This window comes from Moschus berezovskii, chromosome 11 (assembly GCF_049115385.1).
Source record: "Moschus berezovskii isolate FMDL1 chromosome 11, NW_MosBer_1.0, whole genome shotgun sequence".
Lineage (NCBI taxonomy): Eukaryota > Metazoa > Chordata > Mammalia > Artiodactyla > Moschidae > Moschus > Moschus berezovskii.
The window spans coordinates 62,847,307-62,862,733 of record NC_142470.1 but is presented as its reverse complement, the minus strand read 5'-3'; the positions used below and the strand labels follow the sequence as shown (position 1 = coordinate 62,862,733).

The 15,427-nt window shown below is 45.5% G+C and overlaps 1 protein-coding gene across 6 annotated transcripts in view; it reads right to left on the bottom strand.

The window, feature by feature from the left end:
• Window positions 1-94: 94 nt before the first annotated feature.
• The window catches only part of LIMS1 (LIM zinc finger domain containing 1), an 81,691-nt gene continuing 66,358 nt past the window's right edge, over window positions 95-15,427 (bottom strand). For 3 of the 6 annotated variants that reach the window (XM_055400789.2, XM_055400790.2, XM_055400786.2), the window contains exons 2-11: window positions 14,407-14,566; window positions 11,164-11,230; window positions 10,406-10,526; window positions 9,895-10,044; window positions 8,281-8,431; window positions 7,782-7,874; window positions 6,612-6,660; window positions 5,393-5,468; window positions 5,064-5,207; window positions 95-2,747 (exon numbers count right to left, since the gene is read on the bottom strand). In XM_055400789.2, coding sequence (XP_055256764.1) covers window positions 2,633-2,747; window positions 5,064-5,207; window positions 5,393-5,468; window positions 6,612-6,660; window positions 7,782-7,874; window positions 8,281-8,431; window positions 9,895-10,044; window positions 10,406-10,526; window positions 11,164-11,230; window positions 14,407-14,566 — 1,126 coding nt within the window. In that variant the 3' untranslated portion in view covers window positions 95-2,632. Of the gene's footprint in view, window positions 2,748-5,015; window positions 5,208-5,392; window positions 5,469-6,611; window positions 6,661-7,781; window positions 7,875-8,280; window positions 8,432-9,894; window positions 10,045-10,405; window positions 10,527-11,163; window positions 11,231-14,406; window positions 14,567-15,427 lie in introns of all 6 variants that reach the window. The other 3 variants (XM_055400785.2, XM_055400788.2, XM_055400787.2) reach the window with 2 other exon arrangements.

Here is a 15,427-nt window from a genome sequence, read left to right as displayed (position 1 = left end):
ACACTTAGGTTGTTTCCAAAATGGCTTAAGCACTAGTCCTGTATCCTCATGGTCCCATGTCTCAAAGCCGTTCAAGTTAAGCAAAACACAACAGTTATTCTCAACAATTATGAACATTTATTAAGCACCAAGAATATACTGCACTGGTTGCTATGTAAAAACATAATTATTGACATAGTGTCCCTGCCACTGAGTTTACAACTGAAAATGAAATACAACAATGCTATAAGCCAACTTCAAAATTTTCTTAATTTAGAAATTGCTATTTTGGCAAACAAATAAGGCAAAATGACCCACCATCAGTTACAAAGTTAATAAGATGTAAAGAATGTTTGATTCGTACCCAGACATTTTCCCAATTATATTAGGCTTCATAAGGAAAAGAGCACTTAGAAATGTAGTAAACAATGAATTATTTCAAATGCCTTGTAGGATTTTAAGCAAAGTTTTGTTCAGTAGCCTGAGCTTCTCCCTTCTGGGAGAAGGGAGAATGTGAAACTAAGCAAGTCCATCCTCTCATCCACTGACAACCATTTACTCCTTACTCCTGGTAAGAGTGAGGGCTCATTGATCCCCTGCAGGGGGCAGGGCGTGTGTGTCTGGATAAAACACCCCATGGCCTTGGAGGCTTCAAGGGGCAAACTTGCAGGAATTACAAACTCATCTTTTACAAGAGGGGTGAGCAGCAGGACCTCTGGGCACAGGAGAGACATGAGCCCTGTAGTGATTCAGCCCGTGCCTCTTCCCAGTGATTAGAAACACAGGTAAGTGGGCGCTTTCTGCTCCGGATTTCCTGTGTGGGAGCATTTAGGAATTCAACATCAAGACCCCAGACTGCAGATCCCGCACTGTATCCACAGTATAGTATTTAATAAATAGTTTAAAGATTTTTGTTGCTGGTCATGTATTAGCTGACAAAGGCACGCTGAAGGGAATTTGATTCTTCCTGTCAAATGCAAAGACTGTTCAGACTTCTGAACACAGTCTTAAAGTATACATTATTTTCTATCACTGATCATTCTTTGAACCCTAAAAGAGCACTAAAAAAAATTAAGTAACTGGTTATAAATTAACTAAAAACTGAAATACAATTTACTCTAAAGTGCATGCACAAGTATTTAAAAATACATGCATACAAATATCTTAATGGCAGACTGGTAGCATCCTGAGATTTTTTTTTTTTTATGGCAAAATAACATTTCAGCAATTTTTTGAAAATACCAGTAATTTTCCCCTTAGAAGCCCATCTTTGCAACTTTCTTTTACGTGATAACATAGTAGCAGCAACATATAAAAAATGTTCACAAAATTTGCTTTGCATATAGGTTTATGGAGAAAGACATCCAGAAACTTTAAGATAAAACTTTGCAAAATAAAATAATTCACTACTTTTGGCCTAAAGTTGACACTTAAACACCACTCTTCCAATTTAAAAGTGTTACTTATACCTCCTACATACAGTAAATAAAATCTAAGATTTGTAATGAAAAACTTGAAACACATATCACCATAATTCTCTTCTAATTAAGATCACAAAAATTAATTTCAATGTGTTTCCCCAAAAAGAAGAAAAAATTTTTAATATAATCATAGATGTGGTAAATGAGTTTACAAATCTCATTCAATGCACTTGTTTTTAGTTTGTAAGGTATGAAACAGCTAGAATTCCTGATTAATGTATGTATTTTCCTAAGGCAAGGCAAGTTTATTTATATATAAAGCATAGATATTAGCATGGTTATAAAGGCAATATGATCAATACATAAACATTCACGTTTTTTAAGTGATACATTCCAAACTACTTAACATTTAATTTCATGTCCTATTCTAAGACTGCATCTGTGACCTTAAGCTTCAAAGTATAATTGCTGTAATACATGAAAAAATACTTCATTTTTCCAATATTGTAAAGTATACTGTATTTTCAAATACCTAGTATAAACTTTTTTTGCACAAAATTTTAAAAAGAATACTATTAGCTAGCTATAACTACTATGGTAAGTAACTGTATAAAGAAGTTCACAAAGGAGAACAAAAATTAAAACTAAGCTTAATAATTATTGCATTTAACCATAACAATAAAAGTCCCCAAATCAAGTAGTTCTGAATATACTTGTTTCTTATCTGAGTAATGTGTATATTCATTTTACAGTCACTAGTTTGATAAACACACTAAGATTTTGTGAGATATGGTTTTGTTTTTTATATCCTCCCCAACTGCAGTTGTAATTAATTTTCTTTCCGATACAAAGTAAATAATGTTTATATTTTTTTATCTGAGTCATGTAAAAACTGACTCCTTTCATTTTTAAAAGTTATATTTAATATTTTGGACCTTAATTAAAATTTAACATTTAACCATGTTTCTTTTTCTATTATGTATCATCTACATTTCAACAAACTGATAAGGGTTATTAACAAAGGCAAATCTTGTTCTCATCCATGTTTTAAATATGATGACAGAAACTTTTTTTCTCTTTAATGAGAAAAAGGAGATGAAGAACACCAATAGGTGTTCAATAGGTCCTCTTCGCTCTCAACTATTTTGAGACACAACTTTAAGACAGGGTGCATCAGGTCAGGCAATGTTGTGATCTCTTATCTTTGCATAGAAGAGAAAAAATAAAGGAAGTTATTTCCTTCCTAAGGTCTCAGCTAGCTTCTTAAGTCTTTTCTTCAGCTCCAATGGAAATTTCTCATAGCACTTCTTACAGACTGGCTTCATGTCAAACTCCACAAATTTATTCCTAAAGTTAATAAAAAAAATTTAGTGGAAATGCATTCACATTTGTATACAGACATACAGATAATGTGCAGTAATTTTATTGAAGTGAAGACACTATGCATATTACAACTATATTCACATTAGCAAACAACTGTAATTCTAATCTCAATTCTAATCATTATGGCAAACATAAACTATAATAATACCATTTGAAGAAAGTTGCCCTTATAAACTGACCTTGTACAACGATCTGTATGATACAGAATGCTGATTACATTTTAGTCTGTGCAAAGTATGCAGGGAATCTAACATGAATAAACTCAGATAAAGTCAATCATGTTTTAAAATACGGTGAGAACACTTTTAAAAAACAGTTATTCAGAGCAAAGAACTCTCTCTCTCTGATAAGACTGATCCTCTTTATTGAAGGTGTAAGTACCTCATGTAGTATTTTATGTGGTGGAGCTATGAGGCTTCATCTTGCCTGGCCTCCCATCCCAACAACAATGACCATCTTCACAAAGAAAAACCTAAACTAACATCGAGGTTACTTTGGTTGGCTGTCTCACAGAAAATTCAAGAGTACCAGTGGACCATGTGGCCTGTGGTCACATCTGTGATCAGTGTGTATATGGAGAACTCAATTCTTTAAAAGCCAGGACAGCACACACCCTCAATTCACTTATACAATTCCGGACAGGTGTTGAGAAGGCCTCCTAGCTATGGGTGATGCATTTCCAGTTGACAGCTATCAGGGCTCATAGCCGTTGAGATCGTGGGTCCCTAATTGGGAATGGAACAAATGCAGAACTTTCTAACTAGTTCGATTTCTGTGAAAATACATCTAGGAAAAGTGTGGGACAAGTCCAGTGACACTGTTATCTGATACAAATTATTACATCTGTTGATACAATTTTAAAGAACAACAAAAATAACAAAGTTAAATCCTGACCATTTAAAATGAAAACCCTTTTTTTAAAAACACCATATGAGAATTATTTTCTGATTTTTTCCCAGAGATCCTAATGATGACAGTAATTCAAATGTTATGTTTCAATTGGCAATTTGATTTAAATAGAGCTATTCTAAAGGAGATCAATCCTGGGTGTTCACTGGAAGGACTGATGCTAAAGCCGAAACTCCAATACTTTAGCCACCTCATACGACGAGTTGACTCACTGGAAAAGAGTCTGATGCTAGGAGGGATTGGGGGTGGGAGAAGACGGGGACGACAGAGAATGAGATGGCTGGATGGCATCACCGACTGGATGAACATGAGTTTGAGTGTACTCCGGGAGTTGGTGATGGACAGGGAGGCCTGGCGTGCTGTGATTCATGGGGTCACAAAGAGTCGGACATGACTGAACGACTGAACTGAACTGATTGAGTTAAAAAGTTCTCCCAAAGTGTTCTATAGACCCCATGAACTATAGCTTGCTTGGCTCCTCTGTTCAAGGGATTTTCCAGGCAAAAATACTGGAGTAGGTTACCATATCCTCTAGGGGATCCTCCCAACTCAGGGGTTGAAACCCCATCTCCTGCTTTGGCAGGTAGATTCTTTACCACTGAGCCATCAGGGAAGCCTGCTAAACAGACCTTACATTGTTTTCATTTTATATCTGAATTTTAATTTTTCTTTGTAGAAGGAACTTGAAAACTGAAACAATAAAAATCTTTTAGAACTCAGAACACAATGGTCCCTATGAAGAACTGAGATAGGCTTTCTAACAATGCAAGAGAATTTCAAAGACTGAAATATGTCCTGTGAAAACCAAGAATTGTACGAAAACACATCATCCAGAGATGCCAGATCTTATTCTCTACTTTAGATGGTCTCTGCTCAGATAGGAAACATGCTGAGAGGGTTTAGTTTAATATAGAACTTAGAACATACAGCACTGGAACTGACCAATTATTTTAGGCAAAGAAGCCAAAAACTAGGATTTTAAAAGCTGTGATGATCAGAAATACTCTGAAACTTTTACAATATCTATTAAGAGATTAGAATTCTTCCCTTTGAATCCACTGGGAAAAAAAGAAATCTATACCATATTGTGATTTAAAAATGAGCTGATTTAGTCTACAGATTCAAGGAAGAAAGTGCAGTATAGGTTATGTGAAGGGTGGGCCCTATTAATAAGTGTGTAATTTTAATAATTAGGCAAAAAGATCAGCTCTACACAGGACAAGCCCATCTATGTCAGCCTCCGGCAGCTATAAATACATGCCAAAAAGCAACAAGAAAAGCAAGAGACAAAACCAGGATGAACATGTATTCTAGAGCACTAACCACAGGAGAAAGCAGTAGAAATGGTGGCAGAGGGACAGAAAAGCTCACAGACAGACTGGCTTTTTCTTTTTCTGCTTGTCCTTATCCTTGGCTTCTCTCTCCCGCTTTGCAAGCCTCCTCTTAAATTCTTCTGGCATTTTCTCATAACAATGTTTGCAGACTGGCTTTAGATCAATCTCAACAAATTTATCCCTTTGTGTAGGACAGAGAAGGAACAAAAGAAAACAGGGAACAATTAAAGGAAGAACCTTTGCTTTGAGAAGGCCTGGACAGAAAGAAGAAAGAAGCATCAGGTCTTTCTTTTCCAACACTGAATGCTCTCCACAATGTCCCCTGCGGGTCCCACCCGAGGGCTCACAGGCCCTGTGCACACTTACTTGAGTGTCAGCTTGGCGCTGCAGGTGGAGCAGGCAAAGCAGTGCACGCACCAGGCCTTGTTGAGGGCGGAGACCACTGGGGAGAAAGGGGATGGTCACTCACCCGCAGCTCGGCTCACCACCAACCCCTTCCCCAGGCTGCTTCTCTAGGGCTTCTCTCACACAAGAACCACACATGGCACTAAGCATCTCAGTTACGTTAACTGATGCTCACAGAATCAGTTGAAGTTACTCACTAATTTATCTATCACACTGTTAGAACACAGAGTCCCAGCTCTGCATCTGTCTCCCACAACTGCAGGCCTCACCTCAGGGAAGGCCATCACTGCCTTTCAACCTGTATTGATGGTTAATGTTTTGAGGCATCCGAACAGCAGATACCAAGTCTCCCCATCAGAGACCCTACCCCCTAGCCACAAAGGTGCAGCTCAACTCTCCTGGCACCGCTACCTGCCTCCTGCCACTGGCCCAGCAAGGAAGTCTGAACTAGGTAAGTAACTGAAACAGGAGCCAGGTGCTAACCCACCAGCTGAGGTGAGTCTGCCTTCTAAGCTGACTCTAAGCTCCTCTGCACGCTTCTCTCTCCTGGCAACTGCCTCCCGCAGACGGAGGTGAGATTTACTTCCACCGGCACTAAAGATAACTTTCCTGAAGCCACCCCTTCACAAAGGGCACTTGGGCAGTGTTTCAAAAAGTATTTCCTGAATTCGGCTCTCTGCCCAGAGGCATGAAGCGGGCTGGAAACAGCAGTGTTTACAACTTCACCAGGAAGCTTCTGGCAGAATCTGCTAATGACTGCTGGCAAACAGCTGCTTCCTTTCCATGCTAGTCAATCAGGCCTCCTCACACGGGACCACGGGGCAGTTTCTGGAAAGGTCTAGAGACAACCATCAGGTGTTCACGTCTGCAGGGTTCAGGGGACCCTCCCCAGGTGCTCCTAATGAACACACCCCACAGCTTCCATGAAAATCCCAGGGATGGGAGGGAGAAGCAAGACTTGGGGGGTCAGTTGTTTCTATGGTAACGACCCTGCAGCACTGGCCTAAAGTGTCATCACAAATGAGCAAGAAGTTCAATTCTTAGGAGTTAGCATTTCATGGCCAGAGATCACTTGGGAAATACACCAAAGAAGGAGGAAAAGTAACTGATGATCATCACATTTTCCAATTTTCACATGACCCAGGGGTTTTGTGTCCAAAGGTGCCCTACAGGTGCTCACCATCGCCTTCTATAACACGGTTGCAGTGGAAACAAACATCACCAAATAGCTGGAAGTGGGAAAAGACAAAAAAAAGTGGTAAAATTAGATATGTTACAAGTATCAGAACACCAAGCATTTAATATAATTCCAGTTCTTCGTACAACTTAAATACCTTACAGCATGTTTCTAGCTTCCATATACATGCATTAACAGACAATATTTTTCTTTCTGACTCACTTCATTCTGTATAATAGGCTTTAGCTTTATCCACCTCAGTAGGACTGACACAAATGAGTTCTTTCTTTATAGCTGAGTAATATTCCATTGAATTGAGAGAACAGTGTGGAAACATACACATTACCATAAGTAAAAAAGATAGCAAGAGGGAATTTTCTGTGTAAGCGCTCTGTGACCACCCTGAGGAGTGGGAAGCATGGGAAATGGAAGGGGATTTCAGGAAGGAGGGGATATATGTATAACTGTGGCTGATTTACATTGATGTGTGGCAGATGGCAACACAACTGTAAAACAATTATCCTTCAATTAAAAAAAATAGCCTGGCTACCTATACTCAGAATTCGCTGTTACTAGAGATGATCAGTAAATGCTCACTGACTAGCTTTTACTTCCTACAATGAAAACAATTTACTATTCATCTTGATGAAAAACAAAACAAGGCTCTGGAGATGTTCCAGATTTCAGGATGGTAAAGGAGCATGAGAACCCCAGACTGGGCCCAGCGTTGGAGTGGAAAAAAGGCCAGAAGGACATTACTCGGTAAAGTGACAAAACTGGAATGGATGGAGTAATCAGTACTGGTAACAGTCGTTACACAAGTGAGCCCCATGATCTTGGGAAGTACATGGTAAAGGACCACAGGGAATTTAGCATCAAATGCTTCAGAAGAGAATCGGCACACTTCTGTACGTATACACTGACTCGCATATATGTGTGTGTCAGAGAAGGCAGGAAGGACACACACGTGATGAAGCAGGTACTGAATCTGAGTACAGCATGTAGGTATTTCCTTTGTATTTATCATTTTACCACTTTTCTCTGAGTATGAAGTGATTTTCCAAATAAAAAGTTAAAAAGCCATGTGCACAGCGCAGTGTACATTTCCCCAGAGCTCTCTTTGCATGAAAGAGTGGAGAAGCTCAAGATCACATCCAAAGAACCCATCTCTACCTGGTTGTAGTGGGTTTCACAGTATGCCAGGCCCTTCCTCTCGTAATGGCGATGTCCAAGGAATGGCTTCTCACACTTAGCACAAACAAAATGCTGAAAGAAATGGCATTAGGTCATATTTGCATCACCATGTTTTATTTATGTAGTGAAGCAAAGCCCCAGAGCTAAAGACAAGGTCCATGAAAGCCTAGGCGCTGGTGTCATCTGGCTCACAAGTGACCCTGCAGTGCTCCCAGCCTTCATCCAGCATCCGGAGGCCCTGACAGCAGAATGAGAACAGAGAGGACACGTGGACGCCTCTTCGGGTAGGACCAGGAACCAAGAGGTCTCCCCGCACTGTCACAGGCTGATCACAGTACCGTGCCGTCTACGTTCTTAGCTGTCCACAACGTTGACTGTCACCAAGTGCCCCCACTCGCCCCTCAGCATCCCCCAGCCTTGCTGGCACCCCTGAGCCTTGGGTGTGCGAGGGCCCGGTCACCCTGCCACGGGCACTCACCTCCACGTGCCACTGCTTGCCCATGGCGTTCACCACACGCCCCTCGATGGGCCGGCGGCAGGCACCGCAGATGGGCACCCCCATCTTGTCATGGCATGGCAGGCAGTACAGCTCCCCCTTGAGCTCCCGGGCGTCGGCGGTCAGCTCCTTCCTGCCCGAGAGAGGAACCACTGAGTACCACCAGCAAGGGGAGAGCCGGTGGCTGGTGCGGCTGATGCCCTGAGATAAGACATATGAATAGACCACCGCAACAACCCCATAACTGCTTGCTCCCCCCAGAGGTGGTCACAGTGATCGACCAGCTTCAGCAGGCTTCATATTATCAACATAAACATCACCCAGAGACGACCAGTCAGACGTACACTGCCAAGCGGGCCCTTGTCTCTGCTGTCATTTTATATTATAGAGTCCCTCCTTGTTTTCCTTAAGAAGCTGGGGGAGAGGGATGCAGGCCCGGGGACAGACCTGCTAATGCTACCTTCCTAAAAATAACAAGAGTGTGGAGACCAGTTCCATTTCCTGCACTCACTAACAAGCTGGTAAGAACAGTTGTAGGTTCATAGAAAATATGCAGACCAAACGCCCAGACCGCCCCCCTGACAAATGCTCGAGTTCACTATCTTCAGTCTCCTGACTTGATAAACAGAGGCGGCCCCCAAACAAGATGAATTTCATCTGTTTTAAAAGGTTCTTTAGGAGAAATGCTCATGGAGAATGAACAGAGGGAGAACAGGCAAGAAAACCAGACCAAGCGGGAACAGAATCCCCCAAACAAGCTATCAGCTTTCACTGCAGCTCTCCTCTCCCCGTGGTAACAGCCAGGACAGTCATGCACCGATGGTCAAGTACCTTTTCCATTAAGTTCTTATACTACACAGCAGATTGTGAAACGCACAGCCTAACAACTTATCCTGAGCTTCTGAAGAAAAAACAAAATTGCCTTTAGATGTAAATAGAGAGAGAAAGTAAACAGATGTAGTTTAAACGCTAATGGTTACAACTGTGAAAGTTATACCCATTTTGATACAAAGATAAAACCATTTAAAGTTTTTTTCTTTGCATGGGAGAGGGGACCCTGTATTAAAAACAATGTGATGAAAAAGAGCTGTGGGAATCACTGGGGAAATTTTAATATGAGCTGATTATTTAAAGGTATTAGGGCTTTCCAGGTGGCACAGTGGTAAAGAATCCACCTGCCAATGCAGGAGACGCAGGTTTGATCCCTGGGTCAGGAAGATCCCCTGGAGGAGGGCATGGCAACCCATTCCAGTATTCTTGCCTGGGAAATCCTATGGACAGAGGAGCCTGGTGGGCTATAGTCTGTGGTGTTGCAAGAGTCAGACACGACTGAGTGACTGAGCACACATATTTAAAGGTACACACTTGTACACACACACACACACACATACACACGTCAACATGTTACCCAGTGAGACTTCATGAAGGGTCTCGGGTTCTCTGTGTATGAGTCTCTTGACTCTCCTATAGGTTTAACATTTTCCGGATTAAAAGCTGAAGAAAACCAGTTTGGGTGCCTGAGTAACAGTAATACCCAGGTCAGTGCGTTCACTTATCTCCGCTGTCTGTACAGTAAGCAAGAGAACGCAGGCCTACCCGCAGTTGGCGCAGTTGAAATGGTCTGGATGGTAGGGGTCGTTCTTGAATATCAGCGGCTGCTCATCGATGATGGCGTGGCACTTCTGGCAGATGTATTTGCCGAGGCCCCGGGCTTTTTCCCGGTTATGACAGGGGCGACACAGGTGCCTAAACAGAGCCACAGAAGCTGACATTTAAAATCCAACGTTCTTCTAATACTTAAAAAAAAAAGCTTCCCATATCTATGCAAAGAAATTCAAGAGACCATTTCTTAAAAATCACTGCTGTGTTTCAAGAGCAGAACCAAGCCCCACTTTGCACAGGAAGCTATTTACTCCCACCTGGATGATCAGGTAGCGCTTAAAAGACCCCCTTGCAGCCATGCCAGATGCAGGACAATGCCAGGGTGTCCCCCACAGGCCTGGCCACGCCACACTGCACGTGCATGACCTGGGAGCACAGGTGACCCTGCGGCGCCACCCTGCCCACCCACCCACCTGCCTTGAGGGGCCCAGTGCCCTGCCCCTACCTCCCAGCGTTCTTGACGAAACCGATGTCGGCCAGGACCTCTTGGCACAGATCGCAGCGGAAGCACTCGGGGTGCCAGCTGTTGTTCATGGCTTTGATCACCCGGCCAATGATGAATTCACCTGCAGGAGGGACACTCAGGCCGCAGCTCAGCCTCCTGCCCACAGCCCCAGGAAAGCATTCTCCCTGTGCTAGGACCCCGCAGGAGGCGCTGCGTTAGAAAAACACCTCCATGTCCCCTGAGCCCTTGTGTTTGGCCCTGCAGCCACATTCTCGGGCCATCTTGTCTCATCTCTGGGTCTGCTCTCCTTTTCTAAACAAGGTGTGGGCTATCCCTCTCCAAGGCCTATGGTTATATCAGGTCATGGACACAGAAAACAGAAATCCACAGCCCGCTTTCTTGTGATACAGACTTAACTTCTTCCTGCATCCAGCCTTCTCAGCATCTACTTGCTAATCCCAGGTTCTCCAGTTGTGTGACTGGCAGGCCACTCCTGTGCCTCTCGAGGTCCCCGCTGCCACCCACCGACTGCATTGACAAAAGGGAATTGCATGGAAGCCCAGGAGGTCCTGAGGTCAGTCACCCCTCGGGCCATGAGAACTGCTGCTCTCAGGTCAGGACTCTCCCAGGTGGTTAACCTTGATGACGGGGAGTGTGGCTGACAAGCACCTGATGACTCTCCCTCCTACGCAGCTCGTGGGAGGAAGTCCTGCAGAAGGAAACTTACTTTTCACGGCAGGCTGGGCACCAACACTTACCACACTGATGACAGCAAGGAGCAAAGAGCATCTGGAAGTCATGTTCACAGTACTTCCTTCCTTCAAACTGAAACAGAAAGTACCACCCCTCCTGAGTAGGAGACAGCCCCAGGATCCATCATCCTCCTGAGGCCTGTGAAGCAGACGGGTACCCTGTGGCACCTGCCACACGCCTGCATGTGGATACAGGACAGGCTCCCCGACCAGCTGAGACCAGAAGTGACCCTCCGCCTCCAGAGAGCAATGAGCCCCCTGCTCACCAGGCTTCACCAGGTCTTGGCTCAAACCCCACCTGCAGGGTGGAGAAGAACCACAGACCCCTCTCCCCATGTTGAAAAAACAAATTTAAAGACAGTAAATATTCTAGCATATTTTAACTGTAAACACTTTTGTGTGATGTGCTGTGCTTAGTCACTCAGTCGTGTCTGACTCTTTGCAACCCCATGGACTATAGCCCTCTAGGCTCCTCTGTCCATAGAATTCTTCAGCAAGAATGCTTGAATGGGTTGCCATGCCATCCTCCAGGGTATCTTCCCGACCCAGGGATCTTACCCAGGTCTCCTGCATTGCAGGTGGATTCTTTACCACCTGAGCCACCAGGGAAGCCTGTTACAAAGACTGTTACTATACAAATGATCAAAATGTAAGTATGGGGACTTCCCTGGTCATCCAGTGGTTATGCAGGGGACATGGGTTCAATCCCTGGTCCCAGAAGATTCCACAAGTGGAAGAGCAGTTAAGCCCCTGTGCCATAACTACCAAGCCCATGTGCCTCAACTACGAAGCCTGCATGCCTCGACTAGAGAGCCTTTGCACCAGAATCAAAGACCCCACGCGATGCAGTGAAGATTCTGATGCAGCCAAGTTAATCTATCAACTGATCAATAGTTTTTAGAAAAGCATGTTACAAGTGTTAAATTGCATTGACCGTTTTATTATTTGCATGAGCAGCATATCCTACCGAGGTAAGCAGGATCCCTCTTTCCCTCATAGTGATTTCAGTCCTCCACTGATAAGGATGCCCGACGCCTAGAAGACTTGGAGTTCAACGTTATCTAGTTTATTAATGTTTTCTATTTGGGGGACTGCTTGTACCCTTCTCACAGAATGGGAAAAAGAAAGTGATGGAGAGGCAACAGCAAGCCATGGAGATAAGAGCCTGCCTCTTCTCTTTTCCTCCTTAGAATCTCTCCTAAGGCCATTGCCATAATTACTCATTTCAGTAAAAATCTTAGCTCTGAAAATAGTAGGTCAGGGAAAGAAAACCATATCAGGTATCAGAGACCAAACTGAGTTCTAACCCTATTACATCACTGGTCTGCTCTTGTCAAGGGCACGCAGCCTCTCTGGGCCTCGAGAAGGATCAGGCAGGTAGAGGGCTTTACAAGTGTGGAGACCAAGGTCTCCTTGGGGCAGGCTCCCTGAACCCCCGAGACTGTGATGCGAGCCTGGGCGCCAGGGGCCACAGCCTCCCCTGTACCAGCTTAGGGACTGGAGAGCCCTGCTCGGTCCCCAGAACCAGCCTGAAGGCCATCACCCTTGACAGAAAGAGAGATTCCTGTTCTGACGGCGAGGGTTTCTGTCGTAGGGAACGCATGCTCTGGGAACATGGTAGGAGCTGAAAAGATGTGTCTGAGCAGCACGGTGTTCTGAAGTTTGTCCCCAAACACACACTGCTCTGCTCTGCCGCCCCAGGACTTCTGCAGGTTGGCTGCGAGCCTCCCTCCCAGGCCCCATTCCTATGGGGAAACACTGTCGGATTGACCAACAACCGACTCACTAGTGACCTTTAAAAGCCACCTTTCCTTCCTCAGGAATGATTTGTAAAACAGGAAAAGTTTAAAATCTGCAGGAGGAGAAACCAAACAGCAGCTACCTCTGGGTGTCACATAACTGTGTACACATTTCACCATATAGAGACATGCGTGCAGACACACAAGGAGGTGATCACACAGGCACGCACTTACACACAGCCACACAGACCACACACAGCCACACACGCAGATACACACAGACACATACAGACACAGATATATACACAGACACACACAGATACACACAGCCACATACCACACACGCAGATACACACAGACACATACAGACACAGATATATACACAGACACACACAGATACACACAGCCACATACCACACACGCAGATACACACAGACACATACAGACATATACACAGCCACACACACAGATACACACAGACACATACAGACACAGATATGTACACAGTCACACACACAGACCACACACAGCCACACACCACACATGCAGATACACACAGACACATACAGACACAGATATATACACAGACACACACAGAACATACAGCCACACACACACACAGCCACACACACAGACCACACACAGCCACACACCACACACACAGATACACACAGACACAGATATATACACAGACACACACAGAACATACAGACACAGACACAGCCACACGCACAGACCACACACAGCCACACACCACACACAGATACACACAGACACAGATATATACACAGACACACACAGACACATATATACACAGCCACACACACAGACCACGCACAGCCACACACCACACATGCAGATACACACAGACATATACAGACATAGATATATACACAGCCACACACACAGAGACCACACACAGATACACACAGACACAGATATATACAGACACACACAAAACACACACACACACACACACTGTTGTCCTCACTCCCAGGATGAGGCCGTCCGCAGTTAGCATGAACACACTTGTGCTCAGACACACACACACACACTGTTGTCCTCACTCCCAGGTTGAGGCCGTCCGCAGCCCCAAAGCAGATGTGAGGGGGAATTTCAGGACAGTCAGCATGAACACACTTGTGCTCAGTGCCCATGGTAACAACCATAGGACCAGGAAGAATAGGTGTTTGGGAAAGAAGAGATACTGAGAAGAACAGGATAAGATGGGGTGCCTCCATCCCACAAATAAGAGCCCCTTTAGGACACAGGTGCTGGGGGGCATCCACAGGGCTGCCACCACCCAGCATCACTGCCCAGGCCCTCTCTCCCCGTCCCCTCCACCCAGTATCACTGCCCCACCCTCACCCCCCAGCATCACTGCCCAGCTCCCCACCCCAGCATCAGTGCCCAGGCCCTCTCTCCCCATCCCCTCCACCCAGTATCACTGCTCCACACCCCCCAACCCCCCAGCATCACTGCCCCGCCCCCGCAGCTCACCCGCACCCACCTCATAGAAGAGACCCTCCGGGAACTGCTGGAAGCACTGGGCGCACACGAAGCACTGCTCGTGGTAGAGCTCGCCATTGCTGTTGACAATTTTCTCAGCGGGCGCAAAGCCGCCCCGGCAGCGCTCGCAGCTGGCGTTGGCCAGGGCGTTGGCCATGTTGCTGCAACAGACAGACAGGGGTCATGGGTCACAGATGGCAGCCCTTCCTGAGAGATCGGTCTGGGCTCACAACAACCGTGTCTTGTCCATAAAGCCGGCTTCCCGCCTGTGACCGAAGGTCTCCAGCCCACTTTCTCATGTGGCATCTGAGTGCAGACCCTCTGGTTCGCTAACATCCTGCATTCTCCTGCCAACAGCCCAGAGGGCACCCTACCCCCTGCCCAGCCTGTGAGGAGCCAGGGCTGCAGGGGAGCCTCATGAGCCACCTCAAAGGATTGAACTGAGGGCCTGACATCGGCTTCACCAAACTACCCCCCAACACAGTCTGGACACGCTGAAGGCACGACCCAGATATAGGCCCTGGCTGGTGAGGCCTGCCAAAGCAGTTTCAGTCCTATAGCCCAATGAGAGGACAAATGCCAAGCACGGACACTGGGAGATGGATCCAAACACAGTCATTGGGAGATGGATTTGAAAGCCACAGAATTTCCCACCCTGAGAACATTTTACAGCCAGTGATGTTCAGGTCCAGAGACTGACAAGCCCAGCCTTGCACAGCTGTCTGGTTCAGGGGAGACACAGGCCCAAAATCCAGGTTGCCCTGCCCAGGAGCCACAACGGGATGATGGTATCACGCTCGACAGGACCTGAGAGACCTGTCAGGAAAGAGGAACCACGACAAGACCCCCGCTGAGGAGCTACCAGCCAGGGTTCCCCTGGACCCTGAACACTCGGGTGCATTCAGTAAAGGGAAAGCACCTGACCGACCCTCCTGATCAGATCTCTCCAGACTGTGGGCTCCAGTGAAGGACTGTTGGGTCTCTGGATGGCCCCCAGGGAGAAGGCCCTGGCAGGGCTGGTG